This window comes from Macrobrachium rosenbergii, chromosome 18 (genome assembly GCF_040412425.1).
Source record: "Macrobrachium rosenbergii isolate ZJJX-2024 chromosome 18, ASM4041242v1, whole genome shotgun sequence".
Lineage (NCBI taxonomy): Eukaryota > Metazoa > Arthropoda > Malacostraca > Decapoda > Palaemonidae > Macrobrachium > Macrobrachium rosenbergii.
The window spans coordinates 10,123,194-10,135,575 of NC_089758.1; the positions used below are offsets into that span (position 1 = coordinate 10,123,194).

At 33.5% G+C, this 12,382-nt stretch overlaps 1 protein-coding gene across 9 annotated transcripts in view; it reads left to right on the forward strand.

Moving 5' to 3' along the window:
- LOC136848092 (ATP-binding cassette sub-family C member 4-like) overlaps window positions 1-12,382 on the forward strand; it is a 179,253-nt gene that overhangs the window by 105,917 nt on the left and 60,954 nt on the right. For all 9 annotated transcript variants that reach the window (XM_067120278.1, XM_067120279.1, XM_067120277.1 and 6 more), the window contains 9 exons: window positions 1,455-1,545; window positions 2,883-3,039; window positions 3,273-3,411; window positions 3,887-3,997; window positions 4,691-4,762; window positions 4,971-5,105; window positions 5,438-5,612; window positions 6,234-6,345; window positions 6,665-6,848. In XM_067120278.1, the coding sequence (XP_066976379.1) occupies window positions 1,455-1,545; window positions 2,883-3,039; window positions 3,273-3,411; window positions 3,887-3,997; window positions 4,691-4,762; window positions 4,971-5,105; window positions 5,438-5,612; window positions 6,234-6,345; window positions 6,665-6,848 (1,176 nt within the window). The remainder of the gene's footprint in view (window positions 1-1,454; window positions 1,546-2,882; window positions 3,040-3,272; window positions 3,412-3,886; window positions 3,998-4,690; window positions 4,763-4,970; window positions 5,106-5,437; window positions 5,613-6,233; window positions 6,346-6,664; window positions 6,849-12,382) is intronic.

Consider the following 12,382-nt stretch of genomic DNA (forward strand, 5'->3'; position numbering starts at 1 on the left):
TCTATTATGTATGTGCATTGTTTTGCATTTATTTGAGTTAAATATTTGTTGCTTACATATGTGTGACTTTCTTTTATTCTCAAATATTAAGCCACAAATATTGTTTCTTAATTCACTATACCATGGGAATAACGCACATTGAAGGGGATGCGTATAAAAATCTTACATGTATAAGCAACAAAACTTCATAATTAGCCAAGTGTCACTAACTTACCATTCAGTTATCATGGTGATAGGTTGATATAATGTCTAAACAGAACCTGAATTCAACAAAATCCTGACTGGCGTAGGAACACTATCAATTATAATTTCCCTTGGGCGCGAGTTATTCCCAAGGTGTAGTGAGTTTTTTATTAAATATATTTTGTGGCCTAAAATTTGTGACTGTAAGTTACATGGCATCTGCTTTTGTACTGTCCAGTCACCTATTTTATCCAGGTCTTCATGTCTCAGTTTTATTATTGCATTTTTATTAACATTGGCACCTATTTTTGCGTCATCAGAAAACTTGCTTATTTTGCTAGTCACCCCTGAGTGCAAGTCATTTAATGTAGAGATTGGAGAGCAAAGAACCAAGCACTGAATCCTTGTAACATTTTGAAGAGAGAATTCTTCTCTTGACAACTATGCTCTGTTACTTAGCAAGATATCTGCTCAGTCTCTCACTTCATCTTGGACAGCTAGACTCCTTACTTTTACCTTTGTTCTTTTATGTGCCACTCCCCCCTGTAAAATTCCTTGTAGGAAGCCAGGCAGAGTATAACTATTGCTCTACTTTTATCATAAGTGCTAAACAATTCATTGAACAAGTTTTAAAAGTTTGGTAAACCTTCTTCCATACAGTATCCATTAAGGTCATCATCGAAGGAGGTTATCAAGAGAGAGAAAGAACTGGATTATTTATTAGTTATTGTATAATGTATGTAATTCAGTAATTACCATGTCTTTCTGATAATTAGGATTCGTAAACTTTAGCACTGGGTAAGTCTTGAACACAAGAGATTGTTTCATTGTTGTTGATGCTTTCGGTATGACTTGCATAATGCAGGTCATGATGGCTGCATCAGAATTGAACATATACAAACTTGTTTTTGTCATCTGTACTCTGTAGACAGAACAATATAAGAATAATTGTATTTATATACATGCACAGTATTTAAGGTCTTACTCCATAGGTAATCTAGAGATTGTTTATAGTACAGTACTTGCTGTGAGTAGGAAGATGTGTGTACTTTTTATACATACTGTAAGCTCATACCTAGTACAGTGTGTTATACCATTTTATTTATTGGATCTGACTTGACTTGGTTTTATGCTGAGAGGGAGATCTTGGAAGTCAAGGCCTATCTTTATGGTATTGAGATTGAGTATTTTATGGCTGCATGGATTATTTATCTAATGATTTAAAAACTTGTTACTACAGTATGTGTATTCAAATAACTTTTTATTTACAGACTCTGATTGTCGTCGGTATTTTATGGAATGAAATAGGACCCTCCTGTTTAGCTGGGATAATGCTTTTGATACTTTTTGTTCCTCTTCAAAGTAAGTACAGTACAATGCCTCTTTTATTGCCTTAGCATAGTCATTCCATTTTCTTTTAATTACAGTATTACCTTTGTAGGGATAGCATTAAGTTTTCTATTGTGTCAGTGAAAGCCATTATATTTACATTCATAGTCAGAGGGAAATAATGTGACCAATAGAATCATCAGCCCAAAAAACAACTTTCTTACAAGCAGTTTGGTGACCCTTTGTATAAATGGGTTTTTGCAGCTTCATTGAGCCAGGCCAAGTGCATTGGGCTGTCTTTCTCCTTACTGCCTGGTTCCTCTCCTGTCCCTTGTTATGAGAGCATTTCCTTGTTCTAATATGTGCTCCTTGTTCAGATGTTCTTATGGAGTTCAGTTCACTTGTTAGGAGAACTGGTGCTTTTTTTTTAGGGAGAAGCAGGTGTATGAGATTTGCACCAGTAGCTCCTTGCACTTTATTTGAACAAATTATGATATATATTTGTAAACCAACCACCAAGTACCACTTTTAATGTTATACAAGCAGTCCCTGATTAACAGCGGGGGTTCCGTTCCCGGCCGAGCGCCGCTAACCAAAAACCGGTGATAATAGCACCAACAACTCGCTTAACGGCGCCATTAACCAGATATTGGTGCCGTTAACCGTAGATCGGTGCCAAAAATCCAGTTAACGGTGTCGCTAGACAAGCGCCGTAAAACTGGATCGCCGTTAACCAATGCCACCGGTAAGCGGGGACTGCCTTTATTGTTTCTGACTATTTTTGTGTTGAAGACGAGTAGGTACACAACTCTGTTATAGCATAGTAAAACAATAGTAGAAAAAAAATATATATTTTTGAATTGCTAAATAAGGATGAAAGCTGCTTTATTGATGAATTTAGTTAACAAGACGGGGGAAGGTACTGCTATAGTTTTAGGCATTTATTGCAAATAAAAAGCTTTTGACTTTTTTTTCTTCATAAAGTGTATCATAAAGTGTATTAAAAGTTTGAAAGCATTAGGTACCTATCACCTAGTGGGTTTGAAGTGTAACCCATCATCACACCACGAGTTGATTGATTTTTGCTTTCAATAGAGCCAAGATTCACTAAGGTAATAATCTCAAGGTACTAGATCCTGTTTCAGATTTTGTCCACAAGAAGCTGAATAATTGAACGATAATTTCAAAGGGCTTGTAATCAAGCATTAAGATTCTAAAGTATATATTTTATTGGGTACTGCAATGAAATTGTAATCATATCATTAACAGTTATCAACTTAAATTTTACTCATTGTGAATCATGTATGACTTAATTGCAAGTACTAATAAATTTTATGCGCTTTAAAACCAATTTTTGTTTTTTTCATCAGGCTGGATGGGCCAGGTATTTTCACGCCTGCGACTGGCTACAGCACATCGTACAGATGAGAGAGTTCGCATTATGAATGAAATCATCAATGCAATGAGAGTTATTAAAATGTATACTTGGGAGAAACCATTCACAGCTCTTATAGAGAAAGCACGCAAGTAAGTGCTGGTTTGGAGCTGTTTTCAGTTATGTTACTTTCTGCAAGGATGCCTTTTACTTCATGTTTCAAAAACATTCTTCTTAACATTCATGGGTGGAATTATCTTGGCCAGGGGTAGATGTGCTGAAGATTTTATGATAATGTAATGACCTCTTTTAGTTTCCTTTTGTAATTTTTACCAAGGTATTTCCGTACTCATCAGTTTTAATCAAGTTCTTTGCACCATTTCAGGTCAGAAATTGATGTTGTCATGAAAACAAATTATTACCGTGCTGTGAACATGTCTCTGTTCTTTACATCTTCGAAAGTCATTGTGTTCTTGGCATTACTGACATATGTTCTTACTGGAAATATCCTTACAGCAGAAAAGGTGAGCTGCCAGTGGTCACAGCATTTTTGATTCGTTGAAGGTGGTCTATAAATAAACATTTTATATTCTGTCTTATGTATACTGTATAAAATTACCACTCTTTCAACATTTAAGTACCAGTAAGTTGTTTCATCTGCACTTGAAAAAGATGACTTTGAAGAAGGTGAATTAGGTATAGCATAGGCATTTCTTCCACAAATTAAAAATTGTCAAGTAACAGAACAAGGGCATTTAATTTTTTCACATTTTTTTCGACATTGAATTTGAGTATTTTCACATATTTTGGATGCTTGTGCTGAGAGGTTTATAACTCTTGCACACATTGTCAGTTATAAAGATTATAAACTTGGGGTGACCCAATAACTTTTATATTTAAAGATATTCTGAGATATGCCCATTGTTGAGGAGGAGGCAGACCATTGTCTAAAATGTTAATATTTTAAAAATCCTGTACTTATATTTTCTCTTCTTGTAGGTTTTTGTGACAAGTTCACTAATTAACAACGTAAGGCTTGTAATGACACTGTTCTTCCCATTTGGTATTGCTATGGGATCTGAAACTCTTATATCATGCAAAAGGCTTCAGGTGAGTTTTAACATGTTCATTTACCGTGTTGATGTTCATTCATTTAAAAAATCATTTTTACAGAACTCTTTGGCATCCTGTATGAATAGGGTAGATAGAAGCATTTTGTATCCATGCTTCTTAAGATTCTCCATGCCTGTATCTCTTGCTACATAGAAAATTAGAGGCCATATACATGTGTCATAAATTTTTGCTTTGTTCACTATTGGGATACGTATGATTACCATTAGTCCAGTAATTATTCCTCACTTCAGCAGGACTATTAATACAGCATCTTGCTAAGCTGGCTGTGATATTTACATATTTGTAAGTTATGTCAGGTCCTAATTAATGGGATAGATCCCCATTCTGATACAGGTGTGATTAGAAAATACTGTATATTACACATTACCTTTCACACAAAAAATAAAAAGGTTGCAATAACTGGAATTTAGTCAAAAGTATTTTGCAGTGTGCATAAATTGTTGTCTAAAGTTAATCACACTTGTGGGTAGCTTGACTTGAAAGATATTTTTATGCAATGTTTTATATTAAACTGGAATATGAGAAGATATGGTAATATTAATGAAAAATATTCAAGATTCTGGTTCAGATATAGTTGTTGTATTAAGAACTCAAGCCAGTTTTATTGAGATGAAGATGTAACATGTTAAACTAGATATAGTGACACCACATTTCTTCCTATGCCAACAGGATTTCTTAGAAATGGAGGAGTTAGAAGAAACTAATAGGGTCCAAAAATCTAATCTTCGACCGAAGCTAAAGGTAATATATTTATAGGTATTCATGTACATTACATAGTTAAATTTAAGGCTCATGAAGTGATGTAGAATTTAGAGAGGGCTTTTATCAAGAAAAAGCATAATTAGTAATAAAAAATTCGCACTGTTGTAGTATATTTGTTCATGCTTGCTTTTGTGCAAGAATCACTTTTTGTGAATGTTATCATTCTATGGAACTGAAATTTTTTCAGGACTGTGGTGTTACTGTGTCAGGACTAACTGCCAAATGGAGTGAAGCAACTGAAGAAAATACTCTGACCAATATAACATGTTCTGTGAAGGCAGGAGAACTCTTAGCTGTTATTGGACCTGTTGGTTCTGGAAAGGTTAGTCTTATTCATTTTCAGCTAAATCTATTTTGTAAGATTTAATTAAACTTCAACATTCCTGCTTGTGTACTTCAAGATAATAATTACTGTAAATGGTTTAACAGTGCTAGTATTCATGTCTAGAAATTTTTGTTTGAGAGGTTTCTTGCTCAGTCTCCAAAGATTTTATATTTTTTTAAATATATTTTCCATTTTCAGTATTTTGTTCTTCCATTTAGCAAACCCCTTAAGAAAATTTAGGGAAAGATAAAGTATTTAGTACTGTGTAGACAAAGGTAGAAGTTTTGTAGTTATACTCTTAGTGACAAAATTTTCTTAAATGTTGTCAGGGTTCTTTACTACATGCCATATTGGGAGAATTGCCAGCCAAAGCAGGTTCTATCTTGGTTAGAGGCAAGGTGGCCTATGCATCCCAAGAGCCATGGGTCTTCTCAGGAACAGTAAAACAGAACATTCTTTTTGGACAACCATTTAATGAAAAGAGATATAACGAAGTCATTAGAGGTAAGTTGATGAGCATATATTGGGCAGTGTCCAACAGTTTTTGGATAGAACTAATGAAGCAGGGTAGGCTTACTGAAGGCATTCTAAATCTCTTGAACTGTTCTTTTAGAGTAAACATCCCAGGCTTTAATTTAGAGTGCCTTTGCTTCTTTGCACATCACAGTATACTTCATGAATTCTGAAAATAATGGGAGAGTTAATGAAAACAGCTGTAGTATGCCAGAAGATTACTTACTTGCTTTTTACAGACTGTTTTCTGAGTTTTTTTTCCTGGTTGATTCAAAGTTCATCTTTTTATTGAAATTTCAAAAACAACTTTTATTGAAATTACACTTTATTTGAAAAGTTACATTTATACATATTCAAAAGAGATTTTTTTTAGCATTGTCAAAGTATTGGATTCACAGTATTTCTCATTTGCACTTTTAATGTCAAAGTATTGGATTCAAAGTATTTCTCGTTTGCACTTTTACTATTGCTTGATAATGGTATTTAGACTTAATTAATTCAGCCACCTTTAAGTCACAACTTACAAGGATTTGTTACATACTTTTTATGAAGCTTTGCCTATTTTTGATGGAAGAGATTTAATATCTTAACTATGGTTTTAAAATTTTTCAGTTTGTGCCTTAGAGCAAGATATGGAGCAGTTATCAGAAGGAGATTTGACAATGGTTGGTGAAAGAGGTGTAGCCCTAAGCGGTGGTCAGAAAGCTAGAGTCAATCTTGCAAGGTGAGTCTCTGAAATATATTAAGGTATTTAGAAAAATTCAAAATTATTTCAAAGGCCATCAAATTAATGACATTCAGTTTTGATATGCAGTGCTGAAAAGTACTGTAATGTTAGGCACCTGAATGGGAGAAAAGCAAGAAAGAAGTTAGTAGTTAAACTAATTAAGTATACTTTTATGTCTCATAACAAGTAATTTTGACAAAAATTTAAATAACTGTTGATTTTTTGTAATAAGTATGAAAACATTAAAAATTTTATATTAATTTCATACTTAATTTAGAATGATTAACAGAAATGACTTTTTTGGATTTTTTTGCAGGGCTGTATATTATGATGCTGATATTTATTTGCTGGATGATCCCTTGAGTGCAGTTGACACTCATGTAGGGAGACACTTATTTGACCAGTGCATCATGGATCACCTGAAGCATAAAGTGCGTATTCTTGTTACTCATCAGCTCCAGTATCTTAAGCCAGCTTCTCAGATTCTTGTTTTAAGAGAGGTAGGTATGTTCTTCTAAGTCATTTACTATTATTGTAAAATACCATTGTGAAATAAATATAAATTGTGTTCTTTTCACACTTTCTGAATTTATTTTTATGGTATCATTAGGGCGATTGTATGTTTATAAATTGTCTTTCAAGGTTTTTGCACACCTACAATAATATTTAGTACAGTACTACTGTTTGCCTGATGGGTTTTTGCTGATTTTTTTTTATTTAGTTTTAGAGGTTACAGTCAGTATGTAATGTGGGCCTTGTGGATATTAATATTGGAATATAAACTTATTTTTATATTTCCTTTTTCAAGAAGTTTTTATGCCTATCTCTTTTTATTCTTGAAATTTTCTGTAGTACACCATTTATTTCTCTTCCATGATAATTCTGCAACTGGTATTAAAGGACTGTACAATGAATGTGAATTGTTTAATTATTGTTGAGGCTCTTGTTTCACCTGATGACAAAACTTTCATTTCTACGCGAAAGTACATATGCTCTTCAAACATTTCTATATGATTATATGGAAAGGCTGAATTGGTTTTGTCATGTTCTGTTCCTTTGATCCCTAATCATAATTGACAATTTTCAGAATGTTTTAAGGGCTTTGAAGCTCAAGAAAGAATTGCTTAATTTTAGCATCCAGTTAGTTGCTGTGAGAAGATTTCTTAGATATAGATATGTATCTGGAGACTACTACTCTCTTAACAGAAGATGCTGTACTTGAGATGTAAAGCATTGAAACTGAAATTTTGGTTATATATACAAATGTAGATATATCAGGATGGTAGGTGCTGTCCTTTGTGTACAATTTTCTTTCCCTACATAACACTGACTTGTGTGTTTTGTAGTAATGGTATTGGGTTGACCACCTTTATTTGACTTTTGCATATTACATGTGCAGCATATTTTTAACTTTGCCATAACAAAATTTGCTGCCTCTGTCTCATCAGTAGGTTTCCAATTTTCTTTACTAAAAAGAAAATTTACTTACATTTTAGAAAGATCATCATAAATATTGTCAGTTTTTCCTTTTGCAGGGCTAGGTATGAAATTAATTCTCTTTAGTGAGCACTTTCTGCGTCAAAGTCTTCAACCATGCCTTTTTCCATGATTGTGGGCCTTCCTGCAAACCTTCATCATCTTTCTTTCTTATCTACTGCTTTTCTGGCTAACCGTTCCTTTTCCTTTCTCATCATATACCTTGGCACTCAAACTTTGAGATCTTAGTTTCTTTCCCAGCCACAAGACACCACATAACCTTTCACTCCTTCATTTGTAATACTGTACAGTCCTCCAGCCTAACTGTCATGAATCTTAGCATTCTATTATCATGCCTTTTCAAAATCTCCTTGATTTTATTTTTCAGTACTCATGCTCCCAGTGTATTGTAGTACAGATGTTACTTATGCTTCATAAGTCTTTGCTATGTATACTTATGGAATACTTTTTTTACAAGAAGTCTAGCCATCTCTTTCCATTTCATCATGGCTGCAGGTACTCTTCTTTCTTACTGCATTGTCAGTCATAGTTTCTCAGTCCAGAGTGACCCCAAGTAATTGAAAAATGCCTTGCCTCTACTAAAACCTACTGTTCTGTTACTTCACTCCCTTCTCTGTTTTCTCATTTTATACCTTTTAGACAGGAAAACCCTCTTATCACATCTATATTTTGCAATTTTAGTATCTTTTCTGATATGTTCAGCACACAGTAATAAGATCACCCCCACACCATTCTCAAACCAGCCTCATTACTATTTTCCTGGCTTTTTTTCAGTCACCAGAAGGTGTGTTTTCCTCCTGTTGAATTTTCGTCCTCTCCATTCTGCTCTTACATCTTTTAAAAATTTTCAGAGCATACTCTTCTAATTTTGCCATTAAAGTTATGTCATCTGTAGCAGCTCCCAGAGGTCTTCTTTTTGTCACTCTTTGTAGGATCCTCCTTTACTATGATTAGCAGCAAAGGGCTCAGGGCTATACCTTGTGGGGCACCAATATTTATCTTAAGTTCTTTTAATACACCTGCTAAAGTCTTCAGTCTAAATCATGTACAGTATTATGATATTGTAACATCCCTAACTTTATGAGTCTGATACATTATGCTTTTGTAACGCTCATCTTATTTTGTCGTGGTGCTCTGTCAGATGCCTTCTTAAGAGCCACGATGTGTGGTATATTTTTTCCTTTATGCATGGTACTTTTCCTTAAGTTGATTCATTAGAAATAAATATCTTAGAATGGAAATACTTATGATATTGAACTAAAAATGAGAAATAATGTTATACCCAATACCCAAGGTGAGATTCTTAGGCTTAATCTGTGATAAAAACTCAAACATAAAAGCAAGAAGTAAAAATGTTAGACACCTTGGGGAAGTGACAGATCAACTCTTATGGTATTGCACAAAGGTTTTGGAACCTAGCTATATGGCTATGAATCAAGACAAAACATAAAAAAGCTTAGATCTGGTTCTCTATGAAAGACTCAGAATCTCCAATAGAGTCTTTCAGTTCCTCCCTGTATATAACTACACTGAAGGGATGAACCACCTCTCTCTCTTCATTGTGACACTGTGACTTAGTAATCAGGGGATGTACAATAGAATTAGGGCAAGTATTGTTTATAAATACATGTGTGGCCATACAGATCATTTGTAAACAGTAATTCACCTTTGTTCCTAGTAAGAGACATCAGAATCTGTCAGTAAATGTAAATATAACATTTGCTGCAGTACTACAGCTTTCATATCCTTGGCTTATATGTGAACTATATTTCTACACTTGTGTAGAAGTATACTGTACCCATGAATATCATAAGAACACAGTGAAAAATATAAGGCATAAAGACTTGTACTGTATTATGCTGATGGGTCCAAATTTCAGTCTGGTCAGTGATTGTGGTAATGTCATGTAATGAAACAAGTAGTTTCTTTGTACTTAACAGCACTTCTGTTATTACAGTTGAACTATATTAAACCATATTACAGTTAAACTATATTAAATGATATTCAACCTTTGAGCACTGCATATTAACCCTTAAACGCCTGTTGGACGTAGCAAACGTCGACTAAAATTGTCTGTTGAATGCCGAAAGTGGACGTAGCAAACGCGTCGACTACAAAAAAATTTCAACCTTGGTCAACTTTGACTCGACCGAAATGGTCGAAAAACGCAATTGTAAGCTAAAACTCTTACATTTTAGTAATATTCAATCATGTACCTTCATATTGCAACAAATTGGAAGTCTCTAGCACAATATTTCGATTTATGGTGAATTTAAAAAAAAAAAACTTTTTTCTTACGCCCGCGCGGTAACTCAGCCGAAAATTTCAGAAATTCTTTCGTCATTTTGTCGTAATTTTTGCACTGTTCTATATTAGCCGTTACATAAAGTTTTATATATGAAAATGTGCGCAATTTCATGTACAATACAACAGAAAATAACTCATGGTTGTAGCTTTTATCAGTTTTGAAATATTTTCATATAAATCACGATAACTGCCAAAATTTCAACCTTCGGTCAACTTTGACTCGACCGAAATGGTAAAAAAACGCAATTGTAAGCAAAAACTTTTACATTCTAGTAATATTCAATCATTTACCTTCATTTTGCAACCAATTGGAAGTCTTTAGCACAATATTTCGATTTATGGTGAATTTTTGAAAAAAAACTTTTTCCTTACGTCCGCGCAGAAATTCTTTCAATCACGTTGTCGTAATGTTTGCACTGTTTTATATTAGTCGTTACATAAAGTTTTATATATGGAAATGTGCGCAATTTCATGTAGAATACAACTGAAAATAACTCATGGTTGTAGCTTTTATCAGTTGAAATATTTTCATATAAATCACGATAACTGCCAAAATTTCAAGCTTCGTCAACTTTAACTCGACCGAAATGGTAAAAACGCAATTATAAGCTAAAACTCTTACATTCTAGTAATATTCAATCATGTACCTTCATTTTGCAACAAACTGGAAGTCTCTAGCACAATATTTCGATTTATGGTGAATTTCTGGAAAAAAATTTTCCTTCGCCTGCGCTGCGATAACTCGGCCGAACATCTCAGAAATTCTTTCGTCATGTTGTCGTAATGTTTGCATCGTTTTACATTAGTCGTTACATAAACTTTTATATATGAAAATGTGTGCAATTTCATGTAGAATACAACAGAAATTAGCTCATGGTTGTAGCTTTTATCAGTTTTGAAATATTTTCACATAAATCACGATAACTGCCAAAATTTCAACCTTCAGTCAACTTTAACTCGACCGAAATGGTAAAAACACAATTGTGAGCTAAAACTCTTACATTCTAGTAATATTCAATCGTTTACCTTCATTTTGCAATAAATTGGAAGTCTCTAGCACAATATTTCGATTTATGGTGAATTTTTAAAAAAAACATTTTCCTTACGTCTGCGCAGTAACTCGGCTGAACTTCTCAGAAATTCTTTCGTCTCGTTGTCGTAATATTTGCACCGTTTTATATTAGTCGATACATAAAGTTTTTTATATGAAAATGTGTGCAATTTCATTTACAATGCAACAAAAAATAACTCATGGTTGTAGCTTTTATCAGTTTTGAAATATTTTCATATAAATCACGATAAATAGAAAAATTTGACTTTCGGTCAACTTTAACTCGACCGAAATGGTCGAAAACTGCAATTGTAAGCTAAAACACTTACAGTCTAGTAATATTCAATCAATTAGCTTCATTTTTCAACAAACGGAAAGTCTCTAGCACAATATTTCGATTTATGGTGAATTTTTGAAAAAAATTTTTACGTCCGCTCGTTTTAATTCATGCATCATTTTGTGATAATATTTTCTGTGTTGCTTTGATCGTTTAAAATTTGTTATATACCAAAATCATCGCAATTTAGTGTACAATACAACTAAAAAAATTAAGTCATTAGCTTTAACCGTTTTGCTTACAGCGATTTGTATACAATTATATACGAGTTTTTTTTTTTTTTTGCTGTCATATATTCCAATATTTATATATGATAATGATATTTTTTTTCATTTCTGATGGTTGCATACTAAACTTCAGGCAATGACAAAAAAAAACAAATGAGCCAAAAATGAACTCTTAATCTTAAAAACTAAGCGTGCTGTGATTTTTTGAAAAAAACTTTTTTTCCGCTTCGGGGCTAACTCACCGAACGCCGCCAGCATACGGGAGACGTTTTTGTAAATAGGGCTTCGGCGTTAAAGGGTTAATAGTAAAGTTCCATGCTAAAACATGCTCAATCACATTTTTTTAACTATTGAAGTTGTATGTTCAAATGTCAAGTCACTGGCATAAGGATCCTTTACTACAGCGTGCCTTGCAAAGCACCCTGCAAGTGGTACCCAATATATGGCCCTTAGTGTTGTAATATCACTTAACGTACAGTGGCTTTAGATAGATCCCACTCTTGGCAGTTGCAGACCTTCTAATATTAGGTCGTCATTAGACATCTTTTCTTCATTTTGTTAGGTAGTTTTTTTTTTCCTATGCCTTGAAATCATTATTCATAATACTGTATAATT